At 43.3% G+C, this 23485-nt stretch overlaps 2 protein-coding genes across 3 annotated transcripts in view; one reads left to right on the top strand and one right to left on the bottom strand.

Moving 5' to 3' along the window:
- The window catches only part of Pvf1 (PDGF- and VEGF-related factor 1), a 52180-nt gene extending 33075 nt beyond the window's left edge, over positions 1-19105 (top strand). The window contains exons 3-7 of one of the 2 annotated variants that reach the window (XR_010517595.1): positions 3715-3823; positions 5351-5556; positions 5615-5920; positions 6102-6482; positions 18453-18542. Coding sequence is in view for 1 of the 2 variants with exons in the window: in XM_065221393.1 (XP_065077465.1) it covers positions 3715-3823; positions 5351-5556; positions 5615-5920; positions 18453-18536 (705 nt within the window). In the remaining variant the exon portion in view is untranslated. Of the gene's footprint in view, positions 1-3714; positions 3824-5350; positions 5557-5614; positions 5921-6101; positions 6483-18452 lie in introns of both variants that reach the window. The other variant, XM_065221393.1, reaches the window with a different exon arrangement.
- On the bottom strand, positions 3884-19365 carry LOC135700749 (uncharacterized). The gene is made up of 3 exons (XM_065221379.1): positions 19191-19365; positions 5050-5285; positions 3884-4989 (listed from the first exon to the last, which is right to left on the bottom strand). Exons 2-3 carry the CDS (start codon positions 5283-5285, stop codon positions 3957-3959), a joined length of 1269 nt encoding a protein of 422 aa, XP_065077451.1. The 5' UTR covers positions 19191-19365; the 3' UTR covers positions 3884-3956.
- Positions 19366-23485: the final 4120 nt, after the last annotated feature.

Genomic DNA, 23485 nt, shown 5'->3' with positions numbered 1-23485 from the left:
TTTGAAATCTAAGGCTTCCAACTTTCCAGATCAAGAAGTAAATAAGCCAGGATATTGGAACCAGATTTTTATCGAAAAATCATAAAATTTCTGATGAAATTGTCTATGACTCACAAATATAAAAAAAATATATAAAAACAAAATATTAGGCCCTTATTACGAGTGTCACTTTACGGTGAAAACGAAGTGAAGTGACCACTTGTCACTCACGGTGAAGTGATTGCCGTGTAAATCAAATAGGAATCACTCCACCGTGAAGTGACATCGGTAATAAGGGCCCTTCCTAAGGCCATTCCATCAACACCAATTGGACAGTAGTTCTATTCAAATTTGTTAAAGGCGAATTCTTTACTCTTAACTCAACAATTGCTGCTCAATTGGTCGTAAAAAAGTGACGTTAGTATCTAAATTTTAAGACATACCTAGTGACTTTTGGGTGAAAAAAGATACTTTTTAGTAACTGACTTGAAAATAGCAGGCCAGTGACAAGACCTATACTAACAGAAGCGTTTGACAGGAGGCAGTATGTCCTGGGCTCAAATCGTTGCTGGGCCCGCTGTTACGGTACACTGAAACAAAGACCATAGTTAGGAATACTATTTTGCAGAAAACACTTATTTTCAATATAACTACGCTTAATGCCGTTAAATCTACCATGATTTCAGTATAGTTGACTAAAAATATAATCAAATTTACTACCATTCTGTCAAAACTACTATGCTTACTCAAACGGCATAGTAGTTTTGATAGAAAAAATAGTAAAATTAAATGAATTTCGTTTCTGCACAAATCTATTGGTGGGAGTATTTAATTTAAACCGTCAATATAGTATTTTTGCCAATAGATTTTGTTTCTGTGTATAACCGTATAACCGTATAACCACCGACAAACCGACATGAAACATAAACTTAACTCTTGATCGAGAATCCATAACGGCCGATTCAAATGTGCAGCGATCCCATCTGTCAAAACCATAGAAATGTTTTAGATAAAAATAATTTGTCCGAAATAGATTAGACACGAACCAACTCATAAATTTTGTACGCGTGTTCGTGCGTAGGATAAATAGTTTCCGCGAACACGGCGGCAGATGTCGGTTTTGTGCTTTGATAAGAAATTTCTTTGTAATTTGTATGATCATTCAAGTCGGTTTGTCGGTGGGAAAATCAGCCCTGCATTTAGAAAGATTGGTATAAATTGGCGTTGACGGCACCGTCGAAAAATTGTCTCTGCTAGCAAAGATTGACAGTTTCTTATGGGATTTTTCGGTGGAGTAAAAAGATAGTATGAAGTCCGCCATGTTTCACGCACAGTCTGACGTTTGCTTATGAATTTTATCATAGGAGTAAAGAGCTGCACAGTCGCCGTCAACGCCAATTACAAATACTTTTTGACATATTTGCCATATTTGCAATGCCAACACGGTAACTCACAACAACTCAAAATTGAGTCGAACATGCCCATTTCAGGGGGAAGTATGGCTACTCAAAAGTGAGTAGATGCACTTTTACTCACTTTTGAGTAAATAACGTTCTCGCGCAGAGTGAGTCAAAACCACTCTGTGATATTTTCAGCCGGGAAGTTTCTTTTTTTTTTATTTGTTTTGATAAAAAATGGAAATTACCTGCTCCAGGTTCATTTAACTGGAGCTGAAGACGACTGAAAACCGTCTCCGCATGCAATTCCTACTCACCTTAATTAATTTCGGTCTTTATTTATTTATTTATTTATTTGTCAGCATCAACAGACTCGATATGGTCCCAATGATGGTTTAACTTAAAATCAAAATTAAAGTCATAAGTTAAAACTACAAAACATTAAAACATGATCATTGACTGTTTCCATTTCTGGAGAAGAATGAAGAGAAACGTCTCCGAAGTGTTAGTCGTGGCAGGTGAAAATCGAATACTGATGAAACTCGGTTAAATACTCGCTGCAGTCCGCCTATTGCACCGTTGATTGCATAGTTTGTCCTACGTAGTGGCATTCTCAGCATAACATTGTTAACGGTCGGTGTTATAAAATAATTTCGCCGTTTCTTAGATCGTTTGCTCCGACACAGCTGGCTTTTACTCAGTTTGACATTTCTCGTTTACTCAGATTTTGACCGAGGGGTTTCTACTAAGCTTGTAAGGTGGTTGGTAATCAAAAAATACAACAAATTATAAAATAATTAGTGAATTTTGAATTACTACGGGGGTGACCTCGTTGTAGTGGTTAGCATCCATACCTCTCACGCCAAAGCCATACCTCTCACGAGTTCAAATCTCACCCCCGGAAATGTTAGAATGACGCAAGAGCGTTGAAGTGACCATAATAAAAAAAAACAATTGTGGGTAATTTCTGTAATTTGAGTAATTCCATAAATATGTGTACTCTGTAATTATCATATTCTTTATTATTCTAAGTAAATTTTATGATTTTAACTGCTTCAGATATATGTTATTATTAAATTAGTGAAAATCGAATTGAGAAATTTTTTAAAAAAAAATTTTTTGGTGGTTACATTTGTTATGTCACGCTAAATTGAGGAAAAATTAAGCCCCCTCGACCCCTTTCGTTTTGTTTTTCCTATACCTAATGCATTGCTTGTCACAAAATCATAAACCCTCCCTTGCCATCACCCCTTAGCGCGATAATCGATATTTTTCAGTGTCAACATTTCAAAGGGGCGTAATTGCTTTTGTAAACAATGGCTTTAGCCGTCGATTTCTCGCTAATAAAAGCCCACCCTTCCAAATTACCAATGCTAGCTGGTACCGGAAACATTTCTCTACCTGCTGGTGTCATTCATTTTAATGAGTGAGCTTTCATTCGCGAGAAATCGACGACTTAAACCATTGTTTACAAATGCAATTACGCCCCTTTGAAATGTTGGCACTGATTTGATTGCCAATTATGTTGAAATTCGCATAAGTTATGTCCAAATCCAAATCAAAATATAAGCAACAGACGAGTCTTGCAATATTGAAATATAGTTTTTACAGTAAAACTTTCAAATTCAGTTTAAAATATTAGTTTAACATAATTCCAGTTTTGTTTTTTTTTTGCTGTGCATCTCACTTTTATTAATCGAGCTTGGATTTCATCGTATTTCTCTAACAATTCCATATTTGGAAACATTGTTAATCATTGAATAATTGAGTAATTCCAAAGTAACTCCTAACATTTTTCAAGTATTCGTAGTAATTTCGGTAATCAAGAATAATACAAGTAATTTAAAAGCAATAAAGTAATTTTTATTAATTGAAAAATAATCAGAGTAATTTTCGGTAATTTGACTGACACTGGTAGAAACCCCGCGATTTTGACAACCTAATGCATCAGACGAAATTGAGTACGATCGACTCACCCGGTGAGGAAGCTGAAGTAAGCGTGAATACCACGCTGCAGTTTGAATTTGGATATGGCAAAAGCATTAACTTTCACCTTAATTAGAACTTTTACAATGCATATCCCAACCGTATCCATGTCCCCTGGCTCTATAATCCGATTAAATGCACTTCCTTATAATCACTCTACATCTATACCATTAACGCGTCTCTTTGTCACAGTTGAAGTGGCAGTTTAATTTACCCGCAGAGGGCGAAACAGGCGGGGTTTCCCTCAAAGAGCGATGATAATGCGTGACAAAGCGATGCCATTGTGCGATTAGTCACACACTTATAGCAAATTGATTTTCGTGCTAATTTCCCCCTCTTATTACCTTTCCAGATCCCACTGGAGCTGGCCCTGCAGTTGGGCAATATCACCAGCAGTGACGACGTGTTCACCAATGGCTTGGTCGAAGAGGATTCGATTGATCAGCGTATCTTCAACAAGGGTAAGTTCTTTGACAAACAAAAAAAAAGTCTGCTGAAAGTTTCCAAAATAAAATGGATATATTTACAAAATATATTAACGTAATAGGGAATCATTAAAACGACTATTTGTATGAGAAACAATTATTCGATGGCTCAGAACCGCAACGGTTTCCGCACGGTTGAAGAACCGGTAGCAAGCTTCCGGTTTTTCGCCGCGGATCCGCCAGGGCTTCCGCCGGTGGGGTGATTCTTTCGAGGCCACGTTTGTAGAGTATTGTTGTTGTTGTTGTTGTTGTTATTGTTATTGCTGTTACTGCTACTAGTAGGGCTATCGTCGGCAGCAATGGTAAAGTTCATGATCGCTCGGGACCTTCGGGGAGACGTTCGCATCCCAGCCGGCGGAATACGACGCTGCCTGTGGGGAGTTCCCGGTGGTTCCAGAGGCGTATGGGGTGGTGTTACCTCGGCTGGCGGAGGCGATGGCACGGGTGGAGGCGTTTCTGGAAGGGGACGAGCTTCCGGTGAAGCATTTGCTGGTTGTAGTCTGATCGGAGAGGGGGGTTCCGGTGCGTCCGGTGGTTCCTCCGTACCAACTTGTGGTTGTTCATCGCAGAAAAGATTCCGCCGAACTTTGCTCGAACGAGGAGTCAGATCTTCGTAGATGATAAGGGCGAACTGGTGTTCCTGAGTGTGAACGTGCTTTCGATAGGACAGTTTGAGTTTGGTTCGCTTGTCGCTGGGAGCACTGCTGCCCGGGGTGGACGGAATGGGAGTACTGGTGCCGTCCGCCGTTGGTGATGAGTCCTCTCGGGGAATGTGATGTGTGGTACGGGTACCACGGTGCTTCGATTCGTTGCACGATCGTACGGTGCCGATCGCTTCCAGGTACTGTAGCTCGGAATACACATTTTGGTGGGGTTGAACCAAGGAGGGCATTGGTGAGTCTCGGTTGGGGTCGGGTTCGTCCTCTTCGTCATCACTGGAGGAGGAAAGTGGAAGGAATTGGCGGCCTGCGGTTAAGGGAGGTGGCTCGGAGGATATCGGGTGCAACCGGGGAGGCGTTTCGAAGCTGAGATTCATGTCTGGGGATGCTGATTTGTCCGAGGATTTGTTTTCGGGCAAAGATGTGGTTGGTTCTGCTAAGGTGGTAGATTGTACGGTCAGGTTCTCCGGCGGTGTTATCATTCTGTAGTGAGAAAAGATAGTTAGGCATTTTGAAACATATAGGAGAACGTTGGAAACATACGTAGACATGTGAGTTTCACGTTCCTCGAATGCCGCAACCGTATTGGCGTTCGTGAATCTCTGTACCAGTCCAGCTTGCTGTTTGTATCGCAGGAATTTCACGATCCGTGACCTGCCCCTAACGGTTACCCCTTTCCACTCGAGAATGGCATTCGAAGCTAGTTGGTCATCTAATCGGTTGATTTCGCTCGAACAAAGCTCTATATACTGTCGTAGAATTCCACGAGGGTCGGTCATCTGAAAACAAAGAAGAAGCAATAATTCCCTGTCATTAGTAAAAGGTCTATTATATCACTTCACAGGATATGGAGAACGATCGGCCGGGGAGACACCCAAACCTGCCGGATGCAACACGGAAGCAACGATAGTAAGTCTACGTCCGGCGAACAACACCGATCCTAGATTGATCTTCAGCCCCTCCTGTACCCGAGTGCAGCGCTGCAGCGGCTGTTGCGTATCCAAACGGCTTTCATGTCAACCGACTTCGACCCGGCAAAGAGCTTTCTCGGTAAGTTATTAAAATCCACGCAACCGTTTCAGATTCTAAAACTCTTGCTTATTCGTAGGTCAACATCCTCGAGTACTTATCCGGTGTCAAGACCCGCTTCAAGAACCGCGATATAGCCCTAATCGAAGAGCATGTGGGTTGTGCCTGCCAGTGTCGGGTCAAGGAGGAACACTGCACGCCGCTGCAGAAATACAACGCCCGTAACTGTCGGTGCGAGTGCAAAAACTTAGACGACCGATCCAAATGTCTCCAGCAGAGTGACATCAAACAGTGGAACCCGGAGACGTGCCTGTGCGAATGTCTAGATCCAACGGATTGTACCAGCGGGTCGTACTATGATCAGAACGCTTGCAAGTGCCTACAGGTAATTGAAACTGAGATCTAAAGGGCTAGGTGTTTTCTTGCAATCTTGGCGCAGAATGTGATTCATTCGATTTTTCCTAACCGAGCAAATGTGTGCCCCTTTCTGGGCCAGGACACCGAAGGTGAACCCCCATCAACTAACCGGATGATTTCGTTTGTTTTTTCTCTCCCCCATTTTTTAGTACGAATACTACAGCATACATTAACACAACATGCACGCCAAAAGAAACCCAATCGATCGCACTATTTTTTTTTAAATTATCATCACTGTAGTACTAGTAGTAGTAGATAGGTTTCGAATTCCTATAGAAACGATCGATAAGCATTTTCTGATTTGATCCTACCTATAAGACAAAACATAAAAAAAGTGCCAAAAAACAACACATGAACGAATGACTCGTGTGAAATCTTAAATATATTCAAACTATCTAATCTAACAAAAGCTGGAACTGAGTGCGTGTTGTCTATGTTATGTATTTTGCGTCCGCGTGTGTCCTTCCGCGCCCTTCACTCTCGGCATTGATCGACAGATCGATTCCCCCTGCGCGTTGGGTTCTTATTCCGTGAGTATGATTATCATTTGAGAGAGTAGTCGTCTCGACTTGTGGTGTTTATCTGTTGTAACCCGTCCTAAATCTCACTCATAAGCCCCCTTGCATTATACTAAGATCTACGTGACTAATCAAATTACGGGGGAACCCTCAATCGTTTATTAAATGCTTCTCTTGCGTCAGGACTAATGAATTAACAAGCAGGTGCGGTGGTGATTTTCTGTTACGTGCGAGGAATATGCTGTTGCTTCCCATTTGCTATATCTATAATTTTCTAAGCTTTGCTTTGTGTAGGACAGTGGGAGCTTTTGGGCGGTGGTTTGTTGTTGAAGTAACTATAATACACGTATTTGCCTCCTTCGGTAATTGAGAGTTGATAGATTTATTGAACCTCAGAGTTGGTTGGAAATGCTAACATGAAGCTTTAGTGTGATGATTTATTAGCTAGAGAATGATCTTTAGAAGAGGGTAGGTGGATAGTTCCGTTAGAGTACGGCAGTATGAAAATTGAATAGAAGTTGAAAATGAGCGAAGGGCCATTAATGCGACAGTTTTTAAAGATCGACGCACATTTTTGCCTAACCCGTACGATGTACGCGGGGACTTGAAGTATGTCATATAATCATTACACTACTTAGACCACCCGCACCGGTGCGTTGCTAGTTCAACAACTTTAGCCGTTGCTATTTTAGTTAGCAACCTGATTTCGCACCGGTCGGTGCTATTACGATTGTTAATTTATGTTTTGGACTTTCGCACCGGTAGTTGCTAAGCATATCGTCGAACTTCGAGCTGAAACTGATCGCAGAGCTTTGTGATTTTTTTGTTCGATAATATTGACATTTCTAATCAGGACCCAGGAGTTCAAGCAACGGTCTTCCGGAAGATCCGATACATCCGTAAAGGTTGTCAATTCGTAAAAAAATTGTGATTCTATTTTAATGAATTTAAATCTGAGACCAGCATGCTGGTGGCTACGGAACAGTCCGTTGGAAGATCTGCACACTTAGTTTTGACGTAGGACTACGTCTTTTATTTCTATACTTTACACTTTGTGAAAACCGAAAATGGAACATGAAACAAAATTATGAAAGATTTTCAACATTAATAACTCAGCTGCTCCTGGACCAATTTAAATAATTTTATCACCAATCGATCAGAAATTTTGGTAATGTCAAGCATTGTCCAAGGTACAAATAAAAATTGATCATTTTATCACTGTTTTCATGAAATAAACGTTCTTCCCAAACCCAGTCCTCATAATCGAGTACCACTTGGTTGCACATCATTCTGCTTTAACCTGAAAAGATAAAAAAAAAGAGCGCTGCTGTATGGCATTAGCTCATCATTCTCTGCTTGCTCGTCAAGCAGTACAGTTCGGCTTTTGCTCGCTCTGACGAGTTGTTCGAAAGTTTCTAGTTTGTTCCAAACGTTCGCAGTTTAATCGCGTCGTCAGTAGTGTCGGTCGCTTCGTGTGATGGGAAGACAGCGCTCCCGGAGCAGGCTCCGAGACAAAAACGGAGAAGAAGAACAGCGGTGAAGGTAGCTTGAGTATACCTATTTCGAATAGGTACGCTACTCTTTCCACCGATGTAGGGAATCCCACCTCAGCCACGGTGAAGCGGTCTAAGAAGAGGAAGAAAAATCAGACAATGCCACCGCGACGAACGTCAGCGTCATTGGTGATTTCGGCGACGGCGTCGACAACGAAACTGCTGCCAGCCCAAGTGCAGCAAAAATGAAGCTTCCTCCACTGGTGGTGAAGCAAGTGCCACTCAACACGCTGATTGGCGATCTCGTATCGCTGGGCGTTGCAGCTGAGTTTAAGATCGGCAGGATCGGCACCCGGTGAGAAACCCTTCAAGGTAGTCATCAGGTGTCTACCAAACTTCGACCCCAAGATGGTCGAAGCTGAAATCAATCGGTACAAGCTAGCCCCAATCGCTGTCTTCCGAATGACAAGGAGAGACGAAAACGTGAAGACGTACCCGGATTGTCTTTTCCTGGTGCACTTCCAGAAAGGGACGGTGACGCTCAATGCGCTGAAAGCCATCCGATCGATCTACTCCATCATCGTACGGTGGGAGCCATACCGTGGCGGCAATCGTGACGTAACACAGTGCCAGCGGTGCCTCAATTTTGGACACGGTACCCGCAACTGCAACATCAAGCCACGCTGCAGCAACTGCGCTCACGAACACGCCACTTCTGATTGCCCTGTGGATGGAGCCTTGGCGTTAAAATGCGCCAACTATGGTGGTGCACATCAAGGTTTCGACAGACAGTGCTCCAAACGCGAGGACTTCAAACGCATCCGAAAGCAGGCGTCAAAAAGGACAAAACCCCAGCGTTCAGGACGGAGGATTTTCCGCCTCTTCGTGCTCCCCAGCAAAGGCAATTCGCGGGTGCAAGCCGCCCCCCTTAATAAGCTTCCGGTGATTCTGCTGGGCAAAGCTCTCCATCCCCCTGGATTCTGGAGACAACCAACAGCGCAAAACAACAACCCCGATCTGTTCTCAGCAGACGAATGGATGGAAATTTTCGTCAACATGTCCGGTGCTCTTCGTAAGTGCCGCAATAAGCCCGAACAGATCGGTAAGTGCTCGGTAAGTTCATCATCCAGTATGGCGTCTAAACCGCTAAGTATCGTCCCCAAGAATGCTTGCTCTGTAAGAGCAAAAGAGATTGAGCTTGCCGACTTGCTCCGCAAGCACAGCATCGACGTGGGCCTTCTAACCGAGACCCATCTAAAGTCCGGCGACAGCTTCTGGTTGCCTGACCACAATTCGGCTTGATCGCACTATCTCCAGGGGGGGGGGGGGGGGTGGTGTTGCGGTCGTCGTCAAGGAATAAAATACCACACTCTGTCCCATATGCGCACTTCTATCATCGAGGCCCTTGGTGTGGAGGTGGAGTCGTCGACTGGATACGTCCAGTTCATCGCCGTTTACTGCCCTCGACAGTGTGCCCGCTTCGTAGTAGGAGGAGATCTAAACGCTCGCCATGAGGCCTCTGGCGGAACTACCAGCAGAACCAGAACGGTCGTCTGCTGTTCGACCACTCACAGCATGGGCTGTACTCCGTTTGGTTTTCGGATGAGCCAACATTTAACTCACCGGCGGGCAACCCATCGACGCTAGACCTGTTCCTGACAAATATCGGTAGCTTTGAACGAATTCATCTCCGACCACCAACCGGTGGTGGCTGAACTGGGCTGCAACGTGGTTCCTGCTTCAAGTCTGCGCAAGGACTATCATCGCGTAAACTGGGCCCAGTTTGGACGCGTGGTAGACAGGCACATCATCGACAATCCGCCGCTTGACTCCGTGGAGGACATCGACCGAGCGTTGGATGGACTCCACCAAGCCATAACCATGGCTGACGAGGTGTGCGTCCGACGAGTTCCTGTGAGGGGTAAGTTTAGTTTATTGCCATTGATTCCCACAGCCAACTCTTGATTCGCCTGAGAAATGTTCGTAGACGCCAGTTCCAGCGAGGAAACGTGAAATGGCCGATCTGAACAAGGAGATTGCTTCCAGAATGGTCTCACTACGGAACGAAAGTTTCGGGTGGATTGTCCAGAATCTGGACGACCGCTCCAGACCAAGGTCTTAAAGACGCACCCTAAACCCATTCCACCACTCAAAGATGAAAATGATGACGATCGGCTCATAATCACCCCTCAGGAGAAAGCAAATGCCATTGGTGAGCATATTGCCAAATCGCACTTGCTTGGCTCCAACATCTAAAGTCCGCTCGAAGTTCAGGTTGAGCAATGCGTACTCAACCTTGATTCCTCGCCTTGTGCCATCCCTCCGGATGAACAGATTTGCTCAGCGCTGAAATGCACCAAAAACATGAAGGCCCCCGCGTTTGACGGAATATTCAACCTAGTATTGAAAAATCTCAGCATGAAGGTTCACTCTCTGCTGGCTGCTGTCTTCAACAGATGCTTCCAAATATCTGGAAGACAGCGAAAATCATACCTATCCGCAAACCCGGGAAGGACCCAACGCTAGCTTCAAGCTACAGACCAATCAGCATCCTTTCAGCGCTGAGCAAATTGTTCGAGACACTTATTCTCAATCGTTTGCTCAAGTTTGTCGAGGAGCACAACATTCTCCTACCGGAACAGTTCGGGTTCAGGAAGGGGCACTCCACAAATCATCAGCTAGTACGGGTGATGAATAACATCCGAAGTAACAAGGCTGTATCCAAGTCCACAGCCATGGCATTGTTAGACGTTGAGAAAGCGTTTGACAATGTCTGGTACAATGGGCTTGTATACAAGCTTTGTAACTTCAACTTTCCTTTGCATCTTGTTAAAATCACCCGTAACTTGGCTTCAGCAAAGGTCGTTTAAGGTATCGTTGAATGGCTGCCTTTCAAACACGTTCTCCATCCCAGCAGGAGTTCCTCAAGGAAGTCTGTTGGGCCCTTTGCTTTACAGCAACTACACTACAGACATTCCTCCCCTCGGTGACGGTTGCGTGTTTTTCCTGTTCGCAGATGATACCGCAATAACCGTCAAGGGTAGGATTCCTCGCGAAATAACAAGCAAGCTCCTACGATATCTTGACGCCTTTGCTGATTATGTCACCACGTGGAAAATCGAAATCAATGCCTCCAAAACACAAACAATCATGTTCCTCCATCGACAATTTTTTTTTTTTTTTTTAACTAGTAAAATTTGTTTTATTCAGAAAGTTAAAAAATAATTACAGTACAATCATTCAAACTTCGTTTTCCAAAGCAAATTCTAATGCGGTTACGTCGATTACATTATTACATTGCATAATAAAGGTGACATATTTAATGAACAATTTGAGTAATTTACATTTTTTGTTTGTGTCTATATTCCTTAATTGGGGCCTCAAGAGTTCGTCAATCGAGAGTCGGCGCCATCCATTGAGTAGAGTTGTTATCTTTCGCTTCAGTAGTCCCCAAGCTGGCTCTACCCTTACGCATTCGCTGAGCTTGTGCTGCAATGTTTCACATGCAGCGTTGCAGTGCAGACAGTTTTCTCCATCGGCTCTGTTCATTCGATACATCAGTTTTCGGTGCTCAAGCTTTCCGTTGACCAACAGAAACAAGGCGCTCCGTTCATTCGAGTTCAGCTTTCGCATGGATATGTTTTTCCAGATTTGGCGCCAGTTCGCTGTTGGATGCTCACGAGTTACCTTCGGTGCTTCAGTTTGGCCTATGAAATGGTTATGAATGCTATCGGCGGAGAGGTTTTGTTGGATTTGCGGAGGGAATGTTGGGAGACTTGAAAGAATGAGTTTTATACAAGGACAGTCTGCAGGTAGGGTAGCATTTGTCTGGGTAAGAATAGACCTGTAGAAAGGAAGGGAACCGATATCACTCACATGTCGATGAATGAGAAGCGCCTTGCACTTCATGGCTGGTAGCTGGAGTTTTAAGCCACCTGCTTCTCTGCTACGCGCCAGCTGTTGCATTGGAACTCTCGCCGTGATGCCTCTCCATAGGAACGTGCCCATCGTCGCCGTCAGCTTTGCAGTGTGAGCAGCAGTCAGAGTGAGAATGGATGCGAGATACCATATTTTGGAGGTGATGAACGTGTTGAGAAGGGTGACTTTCTGGTTGAGGGTGAGCGTACGGAGCGAGTGGAGATATATCTGCTGAGCGAATTTACTGATGAGAGCATCCCAATTCAGCCTGCCCATGCACCGTATGGAATTTGCGAACGTCACTCCCAGAATGCGAACGGTGTTTTCATTCCGCAGCCACGGTACTGTGAGTGGCATGGTATCAGTGTAGCCTACTGATATCGTTGTAGATTTCTCCAGACTTAGCCTGGCACCAGAGACACGTTCGAAGCGTTGAAATGTCTCTCGTATTTGGTTCATTCTACTCACACATGTGCTGATCACCGACACATCATCGGCATATGCAACCACGAGATCAGGTCCACATATACCCTCGAGCCGCTTGAGCAGAGGGTGTAAATAGAGAGCAAATAAATGCATAGAGAGTGGATCTCCCTGGCGAACCGATCTCTCGATGGGGAAAGCATCCGAGAGATGACCGTTTACCATCAGGCGAGAAGATGACAAATCTCCGATTTTGTTGAGTAGCTGAATGAGGTTCGGATCGAACCCGAGTGAGCACATGTTCCGAAAGAGAAATGCACGATCCACATAGTCGAAAGCGTGACGGAGATCGAAAGATGCTAGCAGACCCCGTTGTTTACATTTGACCAGCTGTGCGATACGATCCTTTAAGGCGAGCGTGGCCTGAAAGATGTTTCGGCTGGAGTTGGAGCATTTTTGACTCTCGCTGAGCACACGGTGGGTTCTCATCACGCTTTCCAGACGCTGCTTGAGGACACGAGAGAGGATTTTATAGTCGAAGTTGAGTAACGAGATCGGCCTGTAAACGGCGCCGGTGGTGTAGTGGTAAGCGTGATTACCTCTCACCCCAGCAGGCCTGGGTTCAATCCCAGTCGGCGCCGCCGGGATGTTCTGAGGCATAACATCTCTGATCACGCCTTCCTTCGGATGGGAAGTAAAGCCGTTGGTCCCCGGTTCATGAGTTGATGGGTCGATAGGTAGGGTCCAGGTGTGGGAGCTGCCTTCCTGGCACGTCGGTAGCATTGGTGCTCAGCACGGAAAACAAGATCGACGGAAAAAACAAACCAAAGGAGATCGGCCTGTACGAATGCGCTGTTGGATCGTTTCCCTTCTTTTTTACTAGCACGATCACACCGTCGACGAATTCGGCCGGAAAATTTCCCGAAAGTGCCTCATTTATGACCAGTGTGATTTCTCTCCAGATGACGTCGAACGTTTTGAGATAGAACTCTCGGGGCAGAGAGTCTCCTCCGGGGGATTTGTTCGGGCTGCTCGTCTTGATGGCTGTGAAGATATCGGCCGGAGTAATTTCGTTCATACAGGACTCACTTACCGGATCGTTTTCTGGGATCACCCTCTCACATTCGAATGTGTCCGCTGCTTCCCTTTCCGTCTCACCCGCAGCGTATAGTGATTGGTAGAAACCAAGCATGTGCCGCTCAATTGCGCCGGGGTCGTCGATGAGTTGGTTATCGTTGTCACGCAGCTGTGTGATGGTTGTTCGTTTCCTACGCCTGACACCCAGCTGGAACATCGAGATAGGTTCTCCAGAGATAAAATTCTCGTTGATGCGCATGAAGGATTGTGTGAAGTTTTGCTGAAGGGTCAACATTTTTGCTTTCACACGGTTTATAGTTGACAGCATCGCAGGATTTTGATAGTATCTATCGTACGCTCGTCGTAGTTCTCCATAGAGGCGTTGATGTTCTTGATTGAATTCGTCGAAAGCAGCCTTTGACTTCCAACGGAAAAAGGATTTTATTTTGGGCTTTGCGCACGCTAGCCACCACTGCATCCATGAACCGTAATTCCGCCGCTGGCGGGTCCAGAATTGCCAACGCACTTGAAATTCGTGAATGTTGTCTGGTGTTAATAAATGGGGACGGAGCGACCAAAACCCACGACCTGGCTCGCGCCCTGATTGTGGGAGGCAAATTCGTGCTGTCACGGCTTTATGGTCAGAAAAAGAGCATACATGCACATCAGCTGTTCTTAATTGACTCCGAAGGCTCTGGCTGACGTACATACGGTCTAGACGAGACGACGAGTTGTGTGTGATGTACGTGTAGCCGGGGATGTTTGGACAGAGTTGTTCCCAAACGTCGAGAAGCTGCAGATACTGTACGGATGCGAGAAGAGCGGGGCTGTGATTGTTTCCCGTTGCGTCACGTTGACGTAGGACACAGTTGAAATCACCCGCTACTAGTGTGCGTTCTGTGCCATGGCGGAGGTAGTAAGCAAGAGTATTGGTGAAGAAACGCTCCCTCTCTGCACGGAGTGCGGTACCAGATGGAGCGTACACGTTGCATATTGTTGTGTTTTCCAGTTGTAATGCAATCAACCGTCCGTCTAGGCTTTTTTCGACGTTTGAGAATCGCAGATGCTCCTTCAGCGCTATTGCCGTCCCCCTTCGTGAGTGATCCACATTGCACACAACAGTGTAGCCGGGCAATGTGAGTTGCTCGTTTTCTACTTCTTGAAAGAGTGCGATGTCTATATCCAGCGTGCGTAGAAAGGTTTGTAGTGCGTTGAGTTTTGTCGAGTTGGTGATAGTGTTGATGTTTATCGAGGTGATATTGTAACTGCAGAGAGCCATTATAGTTCGCAGTCTACCTCCTCGCTCGCATCACCGTCATAGTGTTGTCGCTGCTTCTTGCCTGGAGGACGACCACTACGGCGCTTGCTGCTTCCAGAGGCAGATGACCCATCGGATTCGTTACCATCGGTAGTTTGTCGTGTGACCATTCTGCTGACAGAATTTATCAGAGCCGGCGGCGCCATGAGAGTAGCATTTTGCTCGGACTGATTTGTTTTCGCCAGCTTTGACGTAATTGGGTTTTGTTTAGGTGACTTCGGAGCAGCGAGCGTAGGCTGCACGGTCGGTTGTTGGGATGGTGGATTTTTACGTTGTTGGTTCGTCTCAACGGGCTTCGGTCCGAACGGTTTAACGAGAGGCGATTTCTCCTTCGTTGCAGTGGGTTTCGTGGCGTTGGGTTTTGGCGCGGTGGGATTCGGGCCGATGGGGTTCGGGCCGATGGGACTCGGGCCGATGGGTTTCGGTCCGGTTTCTTTTGCTACATTGGCATACGTCTTCTGCACAAGTAATTTCTTGTTTTGTACACAAGAGATGCCATTGTGGACGAATTCGCCGCAATGACGGCATGTTTGCAGCTGTCCGGAGTAGGTCACATTCGTTGACTGACCGTCGATAGTGACGTAGCTTTCGATGTTACGTTGCAACATCATGCGCACAATCCGAGCGCCGGTCGGGCGTCCAGCAAAGCGGTATTTGCTGTCCCAGACTTGCTCGGTCACCGAGAGAACCTCACCGTATGCGCTTAGAGCTCGAGCGACTTTTTCGTTCGTGGTGAGCTCGGACAGGTCCGTTAGCTTCACCTCTACCGATCCATCCTCCAGTGTGATCCGAAGCTTGTACGTTTTGCCGTCGACCTCGATTTCGTGGATGTTGTCGTGCTCGGCAACGATTTTTTGTGCCAGCTCCAGGTCGACAACCTTCACAAAAGCGCATCCAAGAGCCCTACTTGGCTGGAGTCGGAGCACCTGCTCGTATTCTAGACCCAACTCGATTGCAACGAAATCATGAAGCTCCTCGAAGGACGGCTTCTTCGGCACGTTTTCGTAATGAATACGAAACGTGTTTTCGCGTCGGACACTCATCGCGGCGGAACTACGCGGCGACAAGAACTCGCGAAACAAAACTCTTCAAAACAATGAAAACAATATAGCTTGCGAATGCCTTCCAGCGAGAATAAATCGACTGCTTCGCTTGGAAGTTGAGCGCTAACTGACAATCATCCAAACTAAAACTGGCTCCCTCTTGTACTGTAATCATGGATGGCACAAGGGTCGAGTGGTCCGCCGAAGTAACCTATCTCCTATTCCGCTCGCATGTGGAGAAAACCGTAATCAAGTGTTCCGCCTTGGTTAGGTGTCTGTATCCGCTGATTTGCCGAAGATCCCGCCTCTCAAGGGTGAACAAACTGGCTGTCTACAAACAAATTATAGCACCTGCGATCCTCTACGCAGCTCCGGTGTGGGAATCATGTGCACAGACTCACTGGAACAAAATTCAGGTCGCTCAGAATAGACTGCTGAGGATGGTACTCGATCGTCCTTTCGACACTAGAATAACAAATTTACACGAAGAGGCAGGCATTGCCAAAATAGATTCCAGAATTAACGAAATTAAGCCTAAATTTGCACAAAAATGTACATGCTTTGATAAGCAATTTGTATATAGTAGATTAGGTGTATATAGTAGTTGTAGTTGTAAATAGTAGTTATAAGTAGTCTAGCATCAACTCATTTTCGCTTCGGACGGCGTGGTGGTCAGCAATAGCAGCAGTAGGAAGGTGGTGGCTAGTCCACTCCTTCACACCTAACAAGCAACAATTGACTGGTCGTGTCAAAGGAGGAAAAGGTCTTGGTTAAAGAGGCGCCAAGCGTCATCGCAAAGTTCATCGAGATAACCGCCATCCATCGTCTGGCTCACCGTGGTGGTGTCAAACGTATCTCCGGTCTGATCTACAAGGTGTGCTGAAGGTGTTCCTGGAAAATGAGGTCCGTGGTGCTGTCACCTACACTAAACACGCCAAGCGTAAGTGGCCATGGATGTCCTCTACAATAAAACGGCCCTTTTCAGGGCCATCAAGCTTATAACAGTAAAGAGTTGGCTTGTTTGTCCATATTCAGAACCTCAGGCCCCCAACGACCACACAAAATGCTCTCCAGAGTTGTAATCGTGTAACCAAACTTGGAAGCAGGGGTGCAAGTGATTTTGATTGATTCTCTTCATCAACTTTCTCTTTGAAAAAAAAAATACTACAAATTTGGTACGCCTACAATTCAAAAACGGAAAGAGTTGAGATAATAGATAATTGATCAATTAAAAGAACTAAATGCTCTTCACATTTATTCCGTCCACTAGCGGTCCTACGTCAAGCTTCCGTTCGTGCCCTAGGCACAGACCCTTCTACTTTTTTCTTCCGAGCTCAGCTGTTTAAATCTCAGCAAACATTTCATTTGTTTGCTGAGATTCAGCCAAGCATTATTCGAGACTCAGTAATTAAATGTCACTTTTGCTGAGATCTCAGTGAAACTTATGTTTGCCGAGATTTGCACAGCCGAGCTCGGTACAAAAAACTAAGTGTGTGGGACACCCGTAAAAGTGCTCAATTCGTAAAAAAAAATATTTTAGATCTCCGCGAAAAATATGCCAAAGCTCCGCGAATTAATTTCTGGTAATTCATTGTTGTGATCAGAATTGCGACCTATCACAATCACGATCGTTGTTTTGGAATTATTTTAACCTTTTCAATTATGTTTCGGTTGAATAAAAGAAAATAAATATAAACTTCTAAATCCGTTTAAAAAGATTCCTAATAGGCATTAGTATTGCTGAAAAGTAATAGAAAATGCTAATCTTGGTGCCGGTAAAATTTCAAGAATGCTCTCTTCTGTTTATTCAAAGTAGAAATTTCCTATAACACCTTGAGATCTACTCAGCACTAATTAATAAAGGAAAATACAAATCACACCGTCTTCAACTAGAGATTACACTTACATAATACTTAACACAAGTCAACGGACCACTATACATAGAGTGATAGAGCACCCCGTAGACCTCGAAACGTTCCACCAACTGGTGTGGGAATCGAACCATCATTGCGACACACAACACACCTACATTACTATAGTCGCTATATTTATAGTCTGGCGGATAGAATTAAATATATTGTAGACCAACAATTGAGAAGGTACTATCAACTTTCATAAACAAAGCTTTAATAGTTCTTTCCTCACCAAGTTAACAGCATCATCGGATAGGGGAAACTTTCCCCCAACTCGATGATGGTGTTGGTTTGCGTAGGCAAGATGTGCTCTTTTCTGTTGTTGGTTGCGATATGCTCGATTGGTTCCGTTATTTCACAGGTCAAATGGATCCCGAGATTCTATCCACCAGACTTTAAATATAGCGATGACTGGTGACGCCTTTAACTGCATGATTACGAAACCTTAAAGCCCACGCACATTGCATCCATGCAACGTTGCGCAAAATCCGTCTGTCAGACAATCGATTTAGCAATCTGCTAGTCATTTCGATTACACTAAACAATGCAGTATGCATGGGCCTTTAATACTAGTTAGAATGGGAGAAAAATACATTATATTAAACATTAGTTTCATCTACTGAAGCATCCACTCATCAGATTATGCATGTCATTAGTTTTAACATATTCAATTAAATAAACCCACTTTCAAACTGTAGGCTTGGGTGGCGGTTACATGCAGCAACTGTAGATCACTCAATTTGGCCACTACTCTTGCAACTAAAAACGTCCCATTTCCTCTACCAACCACATTGCAGATCTATTCGGCCACTCGTTCCCGCAACCAATCGACGCTGGATCGTAGGCGACTTATTCTGAAACCTGTCCCGTCGCTATCCTAAAGCAACAGCAAATCTTTCAAAGAGAGGATGTGGAAAATATGTACATGAATGTGCGCACCCAGTGATTCAACTATGCGAAAGGCGAAGGGAAATCTATTAAAAAAAGAAGAGCACAACACCATCATAATTGCAGAAATTTACAGTACAAATCAAAAGGGAAGCCGAGATTGCGAGTCACAAAGTTTATATTTTAACTCCAATGACTGGTCGCCGCTTAGCGGCGAGTGAAATAAGAACACATTAACGAATCAGAATTGTAGTTAAGCAGAAAAAAAGGACATTCCTAATGAACACAAAGCGGAATACACTACCGTTCGGGTATCGATTTGGGTTCAAACGAACGCGAGTATAATAAATGCCAGGAAAGGGTGAACAATGCCATACCTAAACTTCCAGAGTAGTGCATCACGGAAGGCGAATGTTGTGTGAGGTCTGAGAGGTTTTTAATTTTATTTTATTCAATGAGCATGATTTGAAACAAGGCGTGGAAATTATTTATTTCTATGTTTATATGCAGATTTCTATAATAAAGAAGAAACATTCTAGAGCGAACAAAAATAATTGTTTTCGTCCTTCGAACAGTACTGATTACCAAACAGCAGCCATTTTTAAATGGCACCCCATCGTTGACATGGTAGATGAAAAAGGACGTACCTTTTTAGTAAGGTTTTGCGCTGGTCCACGGATTGATTGGCTCAATATCGTATTATTCTCACTTCCACTGCCGTTTCCAATGTTTGAGAACACCGATAGTCACAATTAAATTTTAAAATCACATATTTTCGGTAAAACTTATTTCTCGGAAAATTCTGGGTTTTAAAAGTATCGATGCGTAGAATAAAAACAAATCGCCGTTGTTGAAGAAACGTCAGTGATGGGATAAACAAAAATGGACGCCGGTAACTGGAGTTGCTGCATGGGCCAACAAGAAGTGTTGCCAGGATCAGAGAAGAAAAAAAATCTGTTCAATTCTCACTCGAGGTTTCCATCATGGTATACAGCGAGTATATAAATCAGTGCCAACATTTCAAAGGGGCGCAATTGCATTTGTAAACAATGGCTTTAGCCGTCGATTTCTCGCGAATAAAAGCTCACTCATATGAAAAAATGACACCAGCAGGTAGAGGAATGTTTCCTCTACCAGCTAGCATTGTAATTTTGGAGAGGTAAGATTTCATTCGCGAGAAATTGACGGCTAAAGTCATTGTTTACAAAAGCAATTACGCCCCTTTGAAATGTTGGCACTGAAATGGTGATACAGCTTTGTCCACTATATCCAGCATTTTGCGAGCGCTTATGGCCGCCACAATCTGGTCGAGTTTTTGGTAGGGAACATATAATTTGACGTTTGGGTTGTGTCGTTTGACATGAAAACGTTCAAATTTGATCGATTGGTGGCACCCTCAAGCGAATGGCAAAGAGAGCTAGTCTTGCTCGAGATTATGGAAACACCATAACAACTCCACGAGAATTTTATAACTGGGCAGTTGAACAAACAGATAAAAATACAACAAAACTACGTTTCGAGTACATATCCACTGAACAGTACATCGAAATGTCAGAAGAACTCGAAGAACTATATAACAGCACAAAGACAATATCTGGCACACAGAAATTCCACAGTTTTGTGTCTATAACTGGTGACAAAGTAGCGGCAAAAAGGTATTCTAATTCAGAAGATGAACCAAAAATATTTAACTTGATTGGAAAAAGGAAAAAAATAGCATGTATGAAAATAGGTTTAAAACATTGAAAATATATAAATAAATGATATATGAAAAATCTTGTCTTTTCTCTCTCACATATTATCACATTTTGCATCAATAGTAGACAACATAATAAGGGAATGATATTTTTTAGACAAGGTCTACATCTCCAAATAGTTTTATTGAACTCTGAGAGGGTGCTGCCAATTCCAAATACGATTTGGCTGTTGGAAGTAAGTAGTGAATGCCCCTGGACGCGTGTCTATCAACAAGAGTGTCTATAGCAGCCCCGGGAACGTTGATGACAGCTGCCAGTATGAGTGTGTATGAGTGCGTGAGAGTGAGAGACTGACGAAGCATAAATTGCTGATGTGTGTACAATTTATGTTTGTTGACTAGTCCATTGTAACTTGTAAATAAAGACGCACGTAGAACGTAGTCCGCGGTTGTTATTTTTCTTCGTTATCACGCGCCTCCCGGGACGGGTGTTTATTGTCCGGTAGTTCGGTTTGGATAACCTGTGTACACCTGCGCTGGGATTCCCACATTGGCGAGAAATGCATCATGAGCCCTTTTCATATGAAATTCTCGATTAATCAAAGTGAACTTAAGTGCTGATTAGACAAAATTGAATCGCAAATTGAGCTTCATTGGATTCTGTGATGATTTTGAGCTTCACTGGTTTAGTTTTGTGTGAAAATGGCAAATCAAAAAAAAAATATCAGTTCAGACATGAAAAAGTTTTAGTAAGAAAAACTTTTTTTTCCTTAAAAGTGCCCATTTTGCGATGTATGGACGGATGGTAGTAAACATAATTACCTATCTTGAGGCAAAGTTTCATCCAAATCAACCATGGCCATTTTTTTTAAATCGAATTTAAATTTTAAAAATATTTTTTTTTCAGTGTAGGTCTCAAATGAATTTTTTTCCAGTATTTTTTTTTTCGATAACTTGGTCAATTTCCTAAAAGTCATCCATACAACATATTTTTGTAGGAGTTGTCATTTTTCCATAATCTTTTTTTGAAAAAAATCGGCAGAAAAAGTTTAGCCCTTCTTAAATGTTAGTCTAGATACATTTTGGAAAAATTAAGCATGCAAAGTGGCATATTTAGTCAAGGTCCACACATCCAGAAAATTTTATTGAAATCTGAGAGGGTGCTGCCAGCTTCGATTCGATTTGGCGTGAAATGCGTCATAAACCCGTTTCTAAAACTGGACTATTTCTAATTATTCAATGATTGGTTAGCATTATTTTGAGATAAATAGAAATATCAGTGCCAACATTTCAAAGGGGCGTAGTTGCATTTGTAAACAATGGCTTTAGCCGTCGATTTCTCGCGAATAAAAGCTCACTCATGAAAAATAATGGCACCAGCAGGTAGATGAATTTTTTCTCTACCAGCTAGCATTGTAATTTTAGAGAGGTAAGATTTCATTCGCGAGAAATTGACGGCTAAAGTCATTGTTTAAAAAAGCAATTATGCCCCTTTGAAATGTTGGTACTGATATTATTATTTTTATTTACAGCTCGAAAAAAATTAAAATATTGCATGCGCCTTTTTGATTTATTTTATCTTGTATGGCCCCAAGGTTATTCACCCGGCTGCGTTCACAGAAGCCATTTTGCCCCTATGTTTCGCCTGCTAGTTTTTGACATTGTCTATTTCGCCACAATGTTTACGTTCTTTTTCCTGATGGTTTGTTACTATATGCCTTTTTAATAGGAACTAAACGATCGATTCAACCTCTGGTGGTGAATAGGAGAACGTCAAAAAGAGTGTTGTGAGCAGAAACTTTTGCCTTGAGACATAGGAAGCGGAATATTTTTTTACTTTCCCTGACAAATTGATTTATCTGAGATGCTCGAAAACGTTTTTGCAAAGATCCTGTTGGTGCTCAGGAATATTTTTGTTGAGAAAAATGGAAAATTAGAAAAGAGCCTTAGTGGTTATGATCTTCCGGATTTCTTGTGTGTGAATAGTTAAGGTACAAATCAGTTCAGATCTGTGGAAAATCGTACAATACGACAATTACCGATAGAAATTGGCAAGATGTTGAATGAAAAATGCTTTAATTTGCGTTGTGAAAAATAGTTATTCTGATGTAAACAAGCGGTTTGGTTGACGTTTCTTCTCGAACTCGCGTGGCGCACTCTACGTTGGTGGTGCATTAAAAAGGCGTATCGACCTTTTGCAGTTTATTGGATTCCAGGTAATTTCATGCGTTGTGGTGTTTTCACTTTGTTTAACAATGTTTCCTTTTGATTACCAACCGGTAATTGCAAGGAGTAGTGAAAAGATTCACATTATATCTTTCGCCATGTATTGAGAAAATATGTCTGTTTCGCCTCATCTATGTATATGGGAGGAAGCGGGCGTAAGAGACAACTTAATTTGTAATAAAAAAAAATTGGTTTCACCCTCATGTTTTTTGCGTTTTTTAAGAATGGACATTATATTACCAATTTTTTTTAATATTGTTTTGTAGCATTTCAATAGTAGTATAACGTGATGCATTAACCTCAGTTTGTTTACACTTGTGACATTCGCCCTTATTCCAGCTCTATCTAGATATTACATGATATGCGCCATATTCTGTATAAAGACTATGGCTTATATGATGTAATATAGGCTCCCTAATAAAAATTGTATGGTTAATTTGCTTAACAACGTGTTCTGGGTATCATCCAAACCATTTGTGGAATAGTTCAATGATTTGGGTTATCGTTCGTTTATGGTTATTTTTTATTAGGGCTGTCTTGCAATGAGCACTCATACATCTAGTTTTCGCTGGAAATCCTATGTATGAGTGCTCATTGCAAGACAGCATAAATTATATGATATAAGCCATAGTCTGTACGGGGTATTAGCATAGAGGTAACTCTAAGACTACTGGGTCCCGAAGAAAATCATTATTATTTTTGGCTCACTCAGTACCAGAACAACGGTCCCAAGCAGTCCCAAGCTATTTCACTCACCCCTGCATGTTCTGCATGAATCCACACTGATGTTATCTGTCAAACTTTCATAGCGAATCAAAACAAACATAGTGTAGTAATAGAATTTCAACTAGAATAGGGTACATTAATCGTTTGCTTGGGACCAATAGGCTACTAAAGTGGTGAGCCAATTTAAAATCGTTAGTTTCGTATTGATTGTTGGTATTAGCGTGGATTATAAACCATTTTGAACCATTCAAGGTAAGGCGAATAGTACGTTCAGTCTACAGAGTTAAACCATAG

The sequence above is a fragment of the Ochlerotatus camptorhynchus genome, unplaced genomic scaffold (assembly GCF_037179485.1).
Source record: "Ochlerotatus camptorhynchus isolate MF236.1 unplaced genomic scaffold, CSIRO-AGI_Acam_v1.1 ptg000141l, whole genome shotgun sequence".
Taxonomy (NCBI): Eukaryota; Metazoa; Arthropoda; class Insecta; order Diptera; family Culicidae; genus Ochlerotatus; species Ochlerotatus camptorhynchus.
The sequence above is the reverse complement of the archived record's forward strand: the minus strand, read 5'-3'. Positions and strand labels throughout refer to the sequence as shown.